At 35.0% G+C, this 17,707-nt stretch overlaps 1 protein-coding gene, 1 long non-coding RNA gene and 1 pseudogene across 3 annotated transcripts; 1 reads left to right on the top strand and 2 right to left on the bottom strand.

The window, feature by feature from the left end:
* Nucleotides 1-1,749: 1,749 nt before the first annotated feature.
* On the bottom strand, nucleotides 1,750-3,089 carry LOC130047792 (uncharacterized; annotated as a pseudogene).
* Nucleotides 3,090-10,445: 7,356 nt separating this feature from the next.
* LOC125647604 (uncharacterized) lies at nucleotides 10,446-12,961 on the top strand. Its single transcript, XR_008798715.1, has 4 exons — nucleotides 10,446-10,664; nucleotides 11,274-11,432; nucleotides 11,599-11,709; nucleotides 11,900-12,961. It is a non-coding gene; the product is annotated as an uncharacterized LOC125647604 (long non-coding RNA).
* LOC125666269 (uncharacterized) lies at nucleotides 12,869-14,732 on the bottom strand. Of its 2 annotated transcripts, XM_056149871.1 has the most exons (4): nucleotides 14,493-14,732; nucleotides 14,033-14,166; nucleotides 13,539-13,777; nucleotides 12,869-13,195 (listed from the first exon to the last, which is right to left on the bottom strand). In XM_056149871.1, exons 1-4 carry the CDS (start codon nucleotides 14,588-14,590, stop codon nucleotides 13,115-13,117), a joined length of 552 nt encoding a protein of 183 aa, XP_056005846.1. In that variant the 5' UTR covers nucleotides 14,591-14,732; the 3' UTR covers nucleotides 12,869-13,114. The 2 variants fall into 2 exon arrangements, 1 of the variants encoding a protein (XP_056005846.1); XR_008798713.1 differs by lacking the exon at nucleotides 14,033-14,166 and having other exon boundaries at nucleotides 14,471-14,728.
* Between the last annotated feature and the right edge of the window lie 2,975 nt (nucleotides 14,733-17,707).

The raw sequence follows: 17,707 nt of genomic DNA, 5'->3' as shown, positions 1-17,707 counted from the left end.
TCAACAATAATATGAATTTGCCTTTTACGTAATGATCTCCACAATTATTAACCTCTAACAGTCCACAGTCATGCCCCAAAGTGCGATGGTGTGAGACAAAGTGCCAGAGTGCGACGGTACACATCAATGCACCAGAATGCAATGGGGATGACACGCCGAAGTCCGTTTGTTTGCAAAACTGAATGGACACAGTGCTTTGGTACGGACTGTACCAACCGTGTTGTTTCAACAAAATATAAATGCAAAATGATAATGATAAGAACTTATTTCATTACAATTTAGTTGTCATGTTACCAAACACAAAAATTTCAAAAGCAAAATTGTGTAGAATGTTTTGCGTTATAGAATCCCCCAAGGAATTTATTACATGAACATCACAAGTCATGAATCAAAGCATGCTCGATCAAAGCAGATCTTTCAACAACAAATGTACTTTACTGTTTTTGCAGTCCTTAACAGTGTAAATCTTGCCCTTGCTATCGTCCATGTTGATCTTAATCACCCGTGCTTTCCTATAATATCCCGGAGATGTTGGTACCAGCAGAAATAACCTTTGTTGGGGGCCAACTGATGTTGCATTTCTTCAGATTTATTTTGAAGACGTTACGAATGACGTCATAACGTAATGTCACAAACGTTACTGCACCATCGCACTTTGGCACGACAGACCATCACACTTTGGCGTGACAGACCATCGCACTTTGGTGTAACGTGTCCATAGGAGTGGAACCATTGTACTTTGGCGTGACCATTGCACTTTGGCATCTGTAACGTCAAACCATTGCACTTTGGCGCAGACCATCGCACTCTGAAGCAACCATCGCACTTTAGAGTCTTGCATATATAACACCACTTAGTATGATGGAATTTTACAACATAAAGCATCACACAGTTGATACATATTTAAAGTGCCATGGCATGCAGTGTATACTTAGCTCTTGATAATCAATGAATGGTAGAAATCGATCAACCAAAGAATATGGAAATTTTGTAATTTCACAAGGCGCAGGAACTAGTATCAACTTCTACCGGTATATCGCATCGCATATGCATAGTTTGTATCAAATTCTGATTGTTCATTAGGTATGTAGTGGATAGATGCTTTGTCTTTATGTATCCTCGAAACTTTTGATTTCACTGATATATTCAATAATAAACAATGTTGAACACAATGAATGAACACAACAGGAAAGCAATATCATTTGAATATTGACATTTCTATATGGGTAAGGCCTGTCATAGTAAATTTGTCTTAACAAGAAAGATAATGTAAAATCGAAGTGCAAGTACACGTGAATAAAATATTCATAGTGTCAGAATTAAAATGCATAATTATTATTATATAGCGCCTAATGTAATGATATAATTACCTAATAACATATAAAACAACCCTTAGGAATAATTAAATACATAGAAAGGACATAAGTATAATAACAAACTACAGTTCAAATAGCAACTGAAGGTTGTCTAAAAAATATGGACCTGGGGAACTTGTACCTAGATTTCTTTAGTACGAAGCAGATAACACAATATTATAATATGATATACATGTATTTAATAAATATCTATAGATAAACATAATATATACATGTACATATAAAAGAAACAAATCATTAGAGAAATGTCAGACAAACTATACAGATCTACACAGTCAACAAGACAAATGTATACACTACACATACAAACTAAGCTTACAGGGTAACAATATATATATATATATATAAATGAACATATAGTTTAGCAGTAGTCCTAACATGGGGAGTATACGTGGCCGAGCTTTTTCAGAAGGGATTCCGTTGACAAACCGCCTTCTTCGTACTTTTCCCATACTTCGACGATCTTGGCGTGAATCTGTAAAATTGAAGCAATATATGACTATAGTGAACACAACAAAACCAATAATAATTAACTATTAACAAAGTAGTTTTCATTTGTTTCTCCGCGCGTTATGATAACAATATTCAGTATATTTATAAAGAAAATATGAAATGTATGTACACATTAAGATTAGATTCTTGACGGACTTCAGTTGGTACCTGGACAGTTTCCCCTCACTTACGAACTTTTTCTGCAGAGGGAGCAGATCGGCTTCCTTTCTAAGAAGCTATAGCAACAAATACAGGCTGACGCGCCCCTGAAATAAAATTGAAAGTAATTATCAAGTTTGTTACCCTTTGCCGGGTGCATTCCACTATATTCTATAGTTTTATTAAGTGTTCTTTACAATAATTGCTTTGTTTTTCCTCCAATATATTCAAAATTCGACTACCAGTGTCATGTCTACATTCATCCGGGTATGCCATCCCTCTGTATCGTTGTTGGTCCGGATAGTTCACTTATATACGGACCAGAACTCGATGGGCCACACGGTGTTTGTCATCCAGGTGTCCTCCACATAGCACAGGAGGTCCGACAGGACAGGGTGACCAAACGCTGCCTGAATGTGCTCTGCGGGCAGGAGTGTGTGTGGGTGGGGGGGGGGGGGGGAATCATCACCTTACGGAAAACTAGTTTACGTCATCCGCTCCTGGCATGGAATCTGTAAGAAATCAAACAGTCATTAATAATATAAAATAATGTAATCTATATATATTTAATTGGTTATTCAAATATTTTACTTTATTTCCAATTAGATTTATTTCCGTTGCGAAGAATTTTGGATTAACATACTTGGAGCCCAAAGTTCAGCACTTTCTTGAACACTGCCTTGCTCCAATGAAAAGCACATCCTGTGATAGAGGTGTCGGGGAATACACGCCTCAGAGCTTTCTATATCCCCGCTTCGAAGTCTACCATAAATGAACGCACGGTAGGTTCCTGTGGAAGGTGCTGGATGAGGGTCCGCAAGACCTTAGGGGTAAAATCATGAATTAAAAGAGAGAGGGAGAGAAAGAGTAGGTCGTTTCAAATCAAAACACTGTTTCAATTCTATTGAGAATATATTTTTTTATTGATAGATTTTTAAAAAAAAAATTGTTCTAATCTGTAATTACAAGGTACGTTATAATAAGTTTTGCATATCATACCATCTTATAGTCCTTTGCACGTTTGCCGGACGTCATGGCAAATGCCAAAGGGACCTGTTTCATCATGTCGTAGGCACGGATGAAGGCATGGATAGATACGAGCTGGACAAATGTCCTGTCGAAAAACCAGCTTTTAGCTCTTGAAAGGGTACCCAGCTGTTCGTCTGTGGCGAAGAGATGTCGACGATCGTCCACTCGGATGTCGTCCCTGTAGAAAAGTCGGTGGCAAATTGAAAGAAACAAAATATTGTTACTTTTGAATGCATGGGCTATAATGAATATCATGCCATAAAAGTATATCTCAGTCCCTGTAGTGTAATCATATATAATCATATGTATTCTAATTAATTATATTTACTACTATATTTTGGTATACCTTGTACCAGTACTTTGAAATTACAAACTCTTTCTTGATAAGAGGAGCATACTTAAATATTGCAATGTAATGTCACTTACCTCAAAATCGAGTGACCTCGGTTAATTCCTCCGAACGCATCTTTTGTCTTGAATAGTTGGCCATCTTCACCAGGTTGGAGGTCTTCGGTCGACTAGTGTCGGACATCCGACGATCCACATTTTTCTGCATCATGGAACACACAATGGACGGAGCTGATGTAAAAACATTGTCCTGGGCAACAAACCTCACCTGAATTGCAACGTTATCTCAGCATATGATATCATGTTTACACTTTCTTCTTAAAACTTTATGAATTCTGAAAATTAACAAATCAAAATTTCTCTTCATTTCTGTAAATTCCAATGCAAATACGTTAATTTCCCATACCTGTTGCTTGATTTTGGCTGCAATGATGGCTCCAGGTTTTCCTTGGTGGTTGTGGTCCCTGTTGCCAGGCTCGACGGAGGTTCCAGTCTGTACCACTGTTGCGGGCCATCTGTTGGATTTAGAACGAACGGAACACCACCAGTACGTCTCACTTGATGGTTTTTTTTTCTGAAATAAGAATAAAAAATATATAACAAAGCAATTGATATATATATATATATATATATATATATATATATATATATATATATATATATATATATATTCCAAATAGAAAGAGTTGATATCAGTCAAAATAATTCAATAAAAAAGCAGGAAAATATACAGTTCCAAAATACATTTAAATCACTAGCGCTTTCTGGATTTTATCATCCATCCTCAGGTGAATACAAATTAATAATGAATACCATATATATATGTGTGTATGTATATACTACATACACAAAAGTATATATATAAAACTTTGATCACCTACTGTGTTCCCACCCTACGCCCGGGGACTATGATTTGAACTTGAATCTACTCTCATGTCAGGAAGCTTTCATGTAAATTTGAACTGCTTTGACCCAATGGTCAAAATAATAAAATTCTTCAAAAAGACCTTATCAGTTAATGTTGCAAAGTACATGTATTAGGTATACAGAAAATAAGTCTTTGAAACCTGAAATACTTCTTATTTATTGTAAACTATATCAACAAAGTTGAAAAATATTAAGTTTATGTGGTAAACAAATGATATCTGATGATTTTAGATCTTTATTTTTAGGCGCCCGCTTTTTAAAATCATACTTAATTCAATTAAAAATATTTATATTTCTTGTATTCGCTCGCCTCATAATTTTTATCTCCAAAATTAAAAATAATATTTGTAAAATGATTTCGCCCTCTCGCCTCACTTTTTTTGTTTGAAAATCCGAAGAACTATTTTACAAATTGGTGTGGCCCTAAAGACTATATCTCTTCAATTTATAAAGCTAATGACCCAGCAAACTATATAAGCTGCATTGGTAATTATTTAATGCTACACTTAATAACATATTATATCTCTACTTCAGGAAGAATAATCTATCTCATAATTCCCAAATAGGATTTACAAAACATGTACAAACTGCTGATGATGCTTTCATCTTCAAACCTTTCATATATTAATATTGTAATACCAATGAAGGTAGGCTTTTATACATGTTTCATTGACTTCCGTAAGGCTTTTGATAGTGTAATACATATTGGTTTGAAACTGAAATTGTTGAATATGAATATTGGCTGTTATTTTCATAACATCATCAATAATATGTACAGGAATTCCAAATAATGTGTTAAAATCGGAGATAATCTTACTGATCCATTTTAAATTAACCTTGGTGTAAGTCAGGGGGAGTATCTGAGTCCCTCTCTGTTCAAAATCTTTATCAATGATTTCCATTATGTCTCTATCTATCTATCTATAAAATTTAAAAAAAAATGTATAAATACCATATCACTTCAAAATTAAAATCTAAATTGTTTACTGTATACAGACGATATAGTAATAATGTCGACATCACCAGAAGGTTTTACAATAGATAATATCCATTTTAGAAACATAATGTAATGATTGGTGTTTGAAAGTTAATGTTAAGAAAACAAGTTATTGTCTTTAACATGGCTGCAGTGTAGAATAATCATATTGAATGTACACCTTATTATGAATACTTGGGTACCTTTTTTCTGCATCTGACAGTTTTAGTACCGTTAAATCTGAACTATATAACACAAACTAAAAGGATTTTATGAATTGAAAAAACCCCTCTATATTCAGTACCGGAATTAAAACATGTATTAATCTCTTTGAGCGCACAATAAAATCCAATCCTATACATGTATATACTTCTGAAATATTGGGTGGATACATACGTTAATGAAATAAATTAAAATCACCACTTTTTGATCCAGACAAACTTTTAAAACACTTCACTGTGAGAAACCACAGCGGTGGTCTAAAGGTCAGAGCGTTTGTCCCGCATGCGGAAGGCCGGAGTTCGGATCCCGACCGCGACAAACCTAAGTCGTTTAAACACGTAGTGACATTTCCATCGCCAAATGCTCGGAATCAGGTGTGAATGTCACGGGTTTTTGGAGATGACCTTAAAAACAGATGTCCCGTGTCACAATTTCAATATGAATTTTAATTCCCATATTTCAAATATTTGTAAGAAAGCAGATAAATCGTATATGGGAAACATCTTTGTAGGTTGGACAAACTCACTATCTACCATTCCTTTATCATGTCAAACTTTAGTTATTGTCCTTTGGTATGGCACTTTTGTAGTGAACAAAATTGTAAAAAAAAAAAAAATAGAAAAAATTCAAGAACGTATGGAATCCGGATAGGGCCACGTAGTTCACTATCGCACTATCGAGGTTCGGGTCGATGATGCGATGACGCGATGACGATGGTGCGATAGCGTGATGACGATGGTACGATAATGCGATACGATGGTGCGATACTACGATGTCGATGATGCGATAACGCTACATCGTCATTGCGCCAGCATCGCGTTATCGCACCATCGTCATCGTAGTATCGCACCACCGTTATCGCGCCATCGTCATCGCATTATCGCACCATCGACCCAAACCTCGATGGTGCGATAGTGAACTACGTGGCCCTATCCGGATTCCATAGAAAGGTGTACGTATTTATTAATTCATGTCAGCTTTAATTCTTAACTTCTGAGACTGTCTGGCTATACAGTATGCGTGTAAATATGTATATATGTGTTTTGTTTTGTATGCTTACCTTGTGATATTTTATTTTGTCTGTGATAGACGGTTTAAGAGCTCTGTAGAACTCATATGATTTGTTGCTATTGTATACAGTTCCGACTTTAAATAAAATTTACTTACTTTTCACAGTAGGTGTGGCACGTTAAAGAACCCTCACTACTCAATGGCCGAAAGCGCCGAGCAAAGGGCTAAATTTGGAGCCCTTCACCGGTCTTGGTGACGTCTCCATATGAGTGAAAAATTCTCGAGAGAGACTTTAAACAAGATACAATGAATCAATCACCGAGAAGCGTCATCAAAAATATTCTAAATGTATTCTTGGTGTGCATACGAAAGTACAAATTTCGTTGTACTGTCAGAATTACGGAGATTCCCTCCACAATATGATATTCTGACATCAATCATTTGTTATTGGCACAGACTTGAAAACCTGAATACACTGAAACCTGGTACAATAATCGAAATCAATTGATGGGAAATTGTGCACTTATTCTAAACTTAAGGAATACTTTGGTTTTGAAAATTATCTTAATAAAATGAAAGATTTTGACATTAAAAGATCTATTTGTAAATTACGGATATCTGCTCATAAAATGATTGAAGTTGGTAGATATTCTGGTATTACTAAGAATGAACGAATTCGTAACAAATGCAACTCCGGTTCATTAGGTGATGAGATTCATTTTTTGATTAAATGTGAAAAGTTTGTTGATGAAAGAAAATATTTTTGTGATGTTATAGAGAATTCTACTACACTTAATGATGCCCTTGATTATGTTCCATTCCATAATATTGGATTCGATAAGCTCGCATGCGCGAGTGCAACGGAAGTCTAATCACAGACATGTGCATGTACATTGTCACAATTTGTGATAATGGCATGGAAATAATCCCTCGCTGCAAACCGTTCTTTGAAGAAAGATAAAGAGTATGTGCAAATAAGTTTATTATTGTGCTCACTAATTTAGCAAGTAACATCTACGTTCATACACACGCATGCACACAACATTCGTAGAAAACAAAACCAAATATAATATATATATATATATAAAGCACTAAATAATCACAACTAGGTACTGAAAATTTTCGCCCCAGCCCGGGGTCGAACCAGCGACGTATGGCACCCACCGCCTAGCAAGTCCACTCGGCCACAACGATATATATATAACAAAACAAAAAAATATGAATTTACAGACGATTGCAAGTGTACCCGACCAAAGCTAAATGTTAAGTTGTGTTGCCTTATGTAGAAAAACCAGCAGACTTGTCTCTTGAATTCGAAATAGGTTACACGGGATGGCGAAACAAAATACGTTGACCAAAGAGTTACCACACTTTACACAACAGTCGTTGGCTGTCTTCAGACACGTGGTGACACTTTGTCCATCACTCGCTCAACGTTTCTGAAGCCGTAAACGTATTTCTTGTATTTCTGTAGGTCGTTCTTCAACGCTGTTCAAATATCTCAGAACGCCATGTTATACATGTTGCGAGCACCTGCTCGAGCCATACAATAACACACACAGCTGGTCACCCATAATTACACAGTAACAGTCGGGGTGTTTACGTATACACTATATACACCGAAAACTTGAATATGTCGATTATTTTGTGTAATACAAATAAACTGGTTACACACATTTTAAAAAGTGACAAAATTTCCTAACCTAAACAAAAATAAACAGTTCACATTCACTTCTGTCGAAATGCTCAAAATTGTGTTCTCACTTTCCACACAGGAACATCATTCGAACACCCGTACTAAATGTACATACAATGCAGGCCCAGTAAACCACATATGTAAAACTCTCGACCACACGGGTCTATCATTTCACACATTGGGCGGAAACAACTTCCCACTTCCACGGCCTGGTCAGAACTAACACGCAAGCATTTACAAACCGGTCTGACAGCTGTGACCAGCTATCCGTAACGACTATATGGTGAGAACAAACTATGGAACGCCATAACAAACATAATAAAACAAACTCAAATTGTGACAATACCTCCCCTTTCAAGTTTCAAAATTGGGAATCATATTTATGAGCGTTAATATGAAACGACAATATCTACAAAACATGGCGATTCAAAAAGTCTGCACCAATGTTGTCAACACCTTTGATTGCTTGAACTACAAAATTATAAGACTGTAAAAAGATGGCCCAACGCATCAACCTACCATTTGAAACTTTTGTTCTGTTCAGATACACCAATGGTTGATGATCTGTCTGAAGGATGAAAGTCCTATCGTACAAGTATGCTTGAAACTTTCTTACAGCCCACACAATTATTGCTAAACACTCTTTTTCAATCACAGAATAATTTTTCTCTCTTTCATTCAACTTCCTACTTGCATAAGCTATTGGAAACAATTTCTCATGTATTTGCAATAAAACTGCTCCTATTCCGTGTTCGGAAGCATCTGTTCTGATAAAGAAATCTTTGTTAATGTAGCTCACTACACTAAAGCGTATACTCTGTATGACACAACGTCACAAGATGGCGATTTAAATGTTTTGTGAAATTATTTGCAGTGAGCAAGAGGGTTGGCTCTACTTCAAAGGCTTCAAGACTCGATCGATTTGTTTGTCTATCACCGTAGCTCAGTGGTTAAAGCATTGGGCTGGATAAAAAAAAAAGCATTGGGCTGGTGAACCGCAGATCAAGAGTTCAAATCCCCCACAGTCTTGAAATTTTTTTTTTTTTTTAAAATCATGTTTTTATCCAAAATTGTATATATTTTTGCCTTTTGGGCTTATATACTTATTGTATATCATCATATCTTTTATAATTAAACCAATTCGTACTTATTTGAGAAACTACTTCTGGGTGTAATGAGCCACCTTAAAAATTAAAGTCTGGGAGTCTAAGAATCGGGGCGTATAAGAGCAATGACTCTAAATCATTAAAAGACCTTTCGTGTTCATCGCGCCACTCAACCTTGTTTGGAATGCCTTTTTTTTTTAGTTAAATCAGTCAAAGGACAAGCAACAACAGCAAAATTGGGGACAAACTTACGGTAATAACCGATCAGTCCCAAAAATGAATACATGGAAATAGATATCTGGAGGTTCATTATTCCACTCAACCCATTCTACAACAGCAAAAAAGTTTCAGCATATCAAAACAGAAATTTAACATGTAACGTATTTCACACCATTCGCTCACCAGAGGTGTACCACACAAATTTGGTTTTTGTAATAATCTTTCAAACGTTTTCATTAAAAAATGGATAAAATCTCGGTATTTCTTTAGCTGTCTGAAGTGAATCTTCTTGATAAGGCCGGAGTAATGTGTTTATCTGTTTCCTGTCCGCGTGCCAGTGTATTTCGCTCTTGAAACCCTTATGAAGAGAAAACAAGTACATGTATATACTGTATATATTATTTGAAACCAGCAATTTTAATTTGCTCTTTTTATCAACACTTCTCGTTGTCCAAGTAAATTAACTTGTATAAACGTCGGTAAAATGTGGCAGACTTGCGGGTTCCATTTGGAATGTTCTGCCATCTTGATATCAAATGATTGATTTGTACAGACAGTGATGAATTGCTCCGTTTGATTTTTGTTTTTATTTGTTAGGTTAATGTCAGTAGATCAAATCCTGTTTCATTTGTGACTGAAAAATCTTCTCGGTGGCATGAAAAGAAATGGTTGTACTTTTTACAAAAATTGATACTTTTTGAAGTAACCTGGTCTTCCTAAGGGGGGGGGGGGGGTCATCATACGTTAAACATAATTTTGACAACTTTATTTAATTCAACATACATGTAATTGTACTAAAACTGACATACAAGGGAATCAGCGTTTCACAAACACCTTGTTTTCCTATACATGAGACCACGACGGGGGAGTTTGCGTTGATAGGGTCTGTAAGTCTCGTTTGGTTTCACTTTCGGTTTTACTACTTGCGGGTACAACAACATGTGGAATATATAAAGTCGTAACAGAGAATCGGCGCCAATATGTAATTTGGTGTATTGTTAAGCGATCGGCTGCATACATGAGACTGGAAAAACCCTGCCATGTAGTTTATTTAGGTTCCTAGTCGATGCTACAGTAAGGAAGCGGTGGATATAAAGATGTAGGTACGTAATATTATCACAATTCAACGAATAATCATGTCAAATTAACACACGTGTGTATAAACTGACAGAATATACTGGATGTGTTGTTTAGATATTTCAGAGGGGGTAGGCCTACTAAAGATTTTGACAGACGAACTGATAAAAATAAAATAATAAGAGCAAAAAATTACATGTACTACAATTTCATAAATAGGGGGGGGGGGGGGGGGGGGGGGGGGGGTAAGTTTTTCTTCGTTATCGATTTCAACATTTATTAACATCTTTTACTACATAATTCCCTTCTGTCTGAAGAGGGCAAGGAACACTTATTTATTGTATCAATATAGAAAAATAACCTTGCTAGGAAAAGGGGAAAGGGTTGACAGGACACTCTTGATACTACTTGCCTTTATATAGGCTCCTGCATGATTAATTTTTGTATTGTGTTTCAAGAGAACTGGCATATATCTTTATTGTATAATTATGTAAAAGTGATGCATGGCCTTGAAAAGAATGATTGTAACACTCATATTCTGTGCTTATTTCAGAAACTACAACTTTGTTGTGTATAAGTGAGCCACTTTAAGTCAATAAAAACAGCAACTTATGGTATATTACTTTTTTTCATAGACACAAAGTTACGAAACCTGCTGAAGCAGAAGCATCTGCTTCAAACGTACATGTAGGAACCGAAGTTGATACTGCTACCAATATATCTGTACCAGACAACAATGAAGTGCATCTACATGATCACGAGTATACAGCACCAAACCCCCAACATTTAAAAAGGTACAGTGTACGATACAAGTATTCTAGTACATCAAACCAGGAAGTTACAACGGTTGTTAAGTTTAGTGTCAGGTGGTTTTTCTGTATTTTCTTCATTCTCATTTCAGTGTTATCTAAATTTATATGCACACCAAATACTATAATGGTATTGCTTTTGTTCTTACAGCTTCCCTTGAAGACTATGATGTTGTAAACTTGCAATGAGAAATATACCTGCTTAATTAAAGGAAACCATCCTTGACAATTGGGAACATCATAATTGAAAGACCCTGGAAAGGTATGTTTTAGCGGTTCGTTAAGGAAAAATGAACAATGCACTTTCTATACACTGACTAGTTATCAATTTCACAGGTCAGCGCAGATTTCACAGTATTCAATTACCTAGTAATTTTAGGGGGGTATAAATGTTGCGGTATACACCATTTTCTGTGGATATTTTTCATATATTCTTGAAATTTTGTTTGAAGGGATCATGGACACTGTTGGGAGTGTCCATTCAACTGAAATATAAAAGTCAGAAGAATTGAAGATTGCAATGGATGCAACAGAAGTGACCTAATATGACCAAATTGATATGAATAGCCAGTTTTTCGCATGCAGTAATGACAAGAGTCGCCACAAAGAAAAGACCTTAATGTGTATTACACCTAATGCAGCTTATTTCCAATCTGTATGCTGGATACAAATCTAATTTGGCAATTGTGAACCATTGTGGCATTTTAGAGAAGTTGCAAGTTGGTGATATATTCCTGGCGGACAAAAGATTTTGTATATTTGACAAACTTCCAAATGACATGACACTTAATATCCCATTCTTTCTTACAAATAAATCCTACTTCTCAAAAGAGGATGCACAACTTTGCTATAAAATTTCCAGATGCAGAATCCATGTTGGATGGGAAAATGAGAGAATAATTTTTTTTTTTAAATTCCTTAGCCATATTCTATCATAGTCAAGATATTGATCTGACAAAATATTTCAGATTTGTGTGGATCATGTGAATTTGCAGGTTCCCCTTTTGAAGGAGATTGCAGATAAATCCTACAAACTTATTAGATTAATTGCATGTATATATATACCTTAAATCTGCACAAACCTGCCACATTGAATTTTTAAAGTTAAAAGTAATGAATACCATATATGCAATATAACTTGTCTACATATTTATATAAATATAAAGCCTTTTATATTCATATGAATATAAAGCCCTTTGGAACGTCTCCATCAGAATGAAATATTCTCGAGAGGAATGTTAAACAATATACAATCAAACATAAAGCCTTTTGTTCTCATTCTGAAGGTTTTCAAATCTGCATTATTAAAAAAGAAGTAAAATCCATTGTTTTAGTAAATGCATGTAATTGAATGATTTTTGTAAAGCTGGACACTGTGTCTATACATACATGTATTTTGGTTCATCTAAAATAAGAAAAACTCTGTCTATAATGTTTATTCAATAAATATACATGTAATTACATAATTTTGATAGATGCACCACTGATATCATAATAAAGTATATGTACATGTGGTTATGTGTGTGTGTTTTAGACTGCAAAAATACTTCATTATTATAATTAAACTCTATCCCGCTTGAAAGGTTGACATAATACATCTTTGTCGATGTGAATTATTTGAGTGTCACTAGGAATCCACACTAGCAAATCACAGCATTGGGTGTCTTTCAGGTGTTGTTGTCCTTGAATTTGATGCCAATATTCATATTTTGTTTTGAGGTGCAGCGAACCATCCCTTGCATCACTTTCTAAAATGGCAAATGTCATTACATGTATTGATAAAATATACATGATTTACAAGTGCTCTGATTAGTGGTGAAAGTATTATACTGTAATATGCATACTTATTTTGACATAGATGTACTGCAGTATTCAAAATTTGATGCAAGTAAAGTTTATAAAGAACATTAGCAGTTCAACATCACAATGAAGCCTAAGTAGTATTTGTATTTCATTCATAAAATGTTACTTTAAGGTTATAATAAACTTGGATACATCCATAATGATATATATGAATACATATATGTACAGCTTATGTACATGTATTGGGTACACATACACATAATTGTTCAATCTATAATGCTGACTTACCAAGAGGGAAATCCCAACATTTGCACAGGCCTCTTTAATTGTCATTGTTCGAGCTGAAAATGGGCACTTAGCCTCAATTAAGAATTTCAGGGGTTGCTGAAAATGGCCTGTTGCCCTGCGGAATGAGGATGCAGTTAATTCCTTCATTGTTGTTGTGAACTTCGACTGTGTCGACTTTGGATGTTTTATCCAACTACTGGCGTATTTTACATTGAACAGTTTTATTTGCCTTCTTATATCTGAAAAATTCCAATATATCTACATGTAAAAATTTTATCTTCACAGTTCGAACCCATTTATTACCTACTTTGGGTATAGATAAGATAAGTTTATTCCAATTTTGGGCCCAGAGGGCATAACAGCAAGACAGTTTATAAAGAAAGAAATTTCTAAAAAGAAAGAAAGTTTACAACATATAAACTTATAATTATTATAATCATAATAGATATAGATCCAAACATGTATTGACATCATTTTATCTTTAAATTGTGTACCTGCCTTTGAAAATTTGCTGTCATATGAAGATCGACACTTATACTGCCCCATTATGGGCATACTGGCATCAGACATCCACATTAATGATGAATGCACAATGCACAACACCTTTATCCTCAGATTCAAGGCATATCTATAAAATATTTTAAAAATATTAAACAATCTTAACCCATCTGTGATGTAACTGATATAGATAGGCATATTTAATGCGCTTTATTTATTGAATATACAACTGTACACTGCAGGTGCGTAAATGTAGTTTCGTTGTTCACCCCCCCCCCCCCCCCCCCCCCCAGTACGTTCGTATAAATACAAAGCAAGTTTTATGCATAATCCGTTTTTATTTTCAAGTATTAATATACTTTCAATTGGAATGATTTGAGAATATAAAAACGTATCGTACATCTCTCTAGTTCATAGATTATGCTTTTACCAACCTGCTCTTTCTGCAAGACGTACCCGGCCTCGTCGATGCTTGTACACTGGCGGTTAATACGTAATTCGTCAAGCACGAAGCGAAGAATCCTCGACCACTCCACTAATGCTTCAATTCCCATGTTTATCTCGTTAAAACCTCCACATAATCGATTGATAACGCTATATCTATGTATACCACTCTCTACACAGTGCAATCTGAGATGTTGATGTACCCGGAAGTTAATAATCTCGCTAAATCTCGGCAATCACATGACGAGACTTACAGACCCTATTAAGAGTAGCAACCATGACGTCACAATCCACAGCTTGCGCTGCATTCTATGACGTCACAATATAGAGCTTCATTGCGACGTTGTCAGGAAGCATTATAATCTACATTATAGAAATCTGCTTGGTCCTATTTTCTAGTCTATGAATATGGCGTATGATGTAAGTGTTACAATATTTTCCTTGCGAATATCACATTTATAGTAGACATTTTCCCTGAGATGTGCATGTAGTTTTACTAACTTTAACAAAAATTCATTTACATGTTATGTTCTGAAGAGCTGTCTATTCTAAATATAACTAGAAGCCTTTTATTTTGAACAGTGTACATGTATTTACATGTAACTTTGTGTTATGTAATCACTTTTGTCTTTACTTATGTATGCATACATTGTATATATATACAGTATTTGTATGTATATTTTCATGCGGCTGCCCTTGAGGGCCCTTCATTGGAAAAATAGATATGTTCTGTTCCGTAATATCGGATACACTATAGGATAACCTCGCATGCGCTGCGGAAGTCTAATCATAGACTAACTCATTCTACTGAAAAAAAGTTTCAGCATATCAAAAGAGAAACGTGTAACGTATTTCATACCATTCGCTCACCAGAGGGGTACCACACAAATTTGGTTTTTGTAATAATCTTTCAAACGTTTTCATTAAAAAATGGATTAAATCTCGGTATTTCTTTAGCTGTCTGTGGTGAATTCTTTTGATAAATCCGGAGTAATGTGTTTATCTGTTTCATGTCCGCGTGTATTTCGCTCTTGAAACCTTTATGAAGAGAAAACAAGTACATGTATATATATATATTATTTGAAAACAGCAATTTTAATTTGCTCTTTTTATCAATACTTCTCGTCGTCCAAGTAAATTAACTTGTATAAACGTCGGTAAAATGTGGCAGACTTGCGGGTTTCATTTAGAATGTTCTGACTTCTTGATATTAAATGATTGGTTTGTACAGATAGTGATGAATTGTTCCGTTTTTTGGTTTTTATTTGTTAGTGTCAGTAAATCAAATCCTGTTTCATTTGTGACTGAAAAATATTGTATTGAGAGAGGTGTCATGAAAAGAAATGGTTGTACTTCTTACAAATATAAACATACATGTAATTGTACTAAAACTCGTGTGCTGTCACACAAGGACATCAGTGTTTCGCAAACACACCTTGTTTTCCTATATATGAGGGCACGACGGGAGAGTTTGCGTTGATTAGGAGAAGCAATCATGACGTCACAACCCACAGCTGACGCTGCATTCTATGATGTCACAATATCTGAAGCTTCATTGCGACGTTGTCAGGAAGCATTTTATTATAATCTACATATAGAAATCTGCTTGGCCCTATTTTCTAGTCTATGAATATGGCGTATGATGTAAGTGTTGCAATATTTTCCTTGCGAATATCACAATTATAGAAGACATTTTCCCTGAGATGTATATTGTTTTCCTTTCAGTCATTGAATCCAATTACAGTTCGGAGAAACATCAAGAAAAAGTTCAAGGACGTAATGACTGAGTTGATGCAGGTCTCGTCGGAGGTAATCTACCAAAGTTTTGTCACAAAGATATGTTGATTGTGCTACCGTTAGGATGAGCGCAGGTACATAATGTATACATGTATCTGGGCGGATTTAGAATCGGGGAGTGGGTCTGTATCACTCAATGCAAAATTTACCTGGGGGTCCAACCCACTTCTGCTGACAAGAAGTGATAGAAACACAAATCATTTAATGTCTATCAGTCTTAGGGCCTATCTGTACATCAGAATTTTGCTTCGGTAAAATTATGTCGCATTACAAAGCAACATAATATTCCGGGGGGTGGGGGGTTAAAGCATTTGATTTTAATACCAGATTGCTTCACATCGGTATATTGAATAGAATCAGTTGGTGCTTTTGTGAAAACTAGTACATGGCAACACGCTCGAGGAAAAAATCTACTTTACTAAAACTGAGACATTTCGGGGATCAAAAAAAAAAAAAAAAGTATACATACATATCTATACACATACATGTATATACACATACAGACATTTAAATATATGCTCACACATATACACATAAAGTATCTGATAAATTATTTATAAATAAATAAACAATGTGGACCAACTAAATAAAAACCCCACAAAGAATAAGCAGTTTATGACGTAAAATCAACATCAGACATGTGTAAAAATGAAAAAATAAAATAAAATAAAAATAAAACATGGAACACGGAAAATTATGAATATGTTTTACACATAACCAGAACTGGGTTGCTCAAAACCTTGGTTAAGCTTAACCAGTGGTTAAATCCCTTGTCCACCGGTTAACTTTTAGCCATTGGTTAAATTCTGTTGCTCAAAAGTTGATCAGTGGTTAAATTGCCTAACCAATGGTTAAATATTGACCAAACTTAACCAATCTGCAGAGGTGGGTTAAGTCATTTAACCAGTGGTTAAACATGACTGCCTAATTAATTTTTTTTTATGTAAACATGAGAAAATAACACAAGAAAAGGGGAGTTTGGAGACATTTTAATCATGATTTCACTGAAATAGAGTAAAAAGAAAGTTGAATATTTTCTAAAAGATCTCATAGAGCCCCAACTGTGCCATCTCACCATGTTTTCATTGTAAGATATTGTTTGGTTTCCTACAACATTAAGAAAACTTATAATTATCATGTAATTCAATGCATCTCTTTCTTTAACAACATATTTAACCGCAATGCACCAATTCCTAACCATGCCTTTATATTTGCCCCCCCCCCCCCCCCTACGCTATAGTCAGCTGTTTATTTATATACCCATTTCATTCAGCTTATTGAACATATCAAATCACATATTTATTTGTTTATTTAAAAAAACCCAAACAAATACAACTTTAAAAACTACACAATTTTTTGATAAATTGATAATTAAATTAATTTAAGCTAAATGGAGTTATTAATCATATACACACATATTTTGTATTGTA

Source organism: Ostrea edulis, chromosome 1 (assembly GCF_947568905.1).
Source record: "Ostrea edulis chromosome 1, xbOstEdul1.1, whole genome shotgun sequence".
NCBI classification, from domain to species: domain Eukaryota; kingdom Metazoa; phylum Mollusca; class Bivalvia; order Ostreida; family Ostreidae; genus Ostrea; species Ostrea edulis.
The sequence above is the reverse complement of the archived record's forward strand: the minus strand, read 5'-3'. Positions and strand labels throughout refer to the sequence as shown.

Bases quoted from the DNA above. Each gene is read 5' to 3' on its own strand.
- LOC125666269 (XM_056149871.1), bottom strand. From the start codon at position 14,590: ATGGGAATTGAAGCATTAGTGGAGTGGTCGAGGATTCTTCGCTTCGTG. The intron at 13,778-14,032 runs GTACACAATTTA...GGAATTTTTCAG, and splicing joins CAGCAAATTTTCAAAGGCAG to ATATAAGAAGGCAAATAAAA. The intron at 13,196-13,538 runs GTAAGTCAGCAT...TTGCCATTTTAG, and splicing joins ATGTTGGGATTTCCCTCTTG to AAAGTGATGCAAGGGATGGT.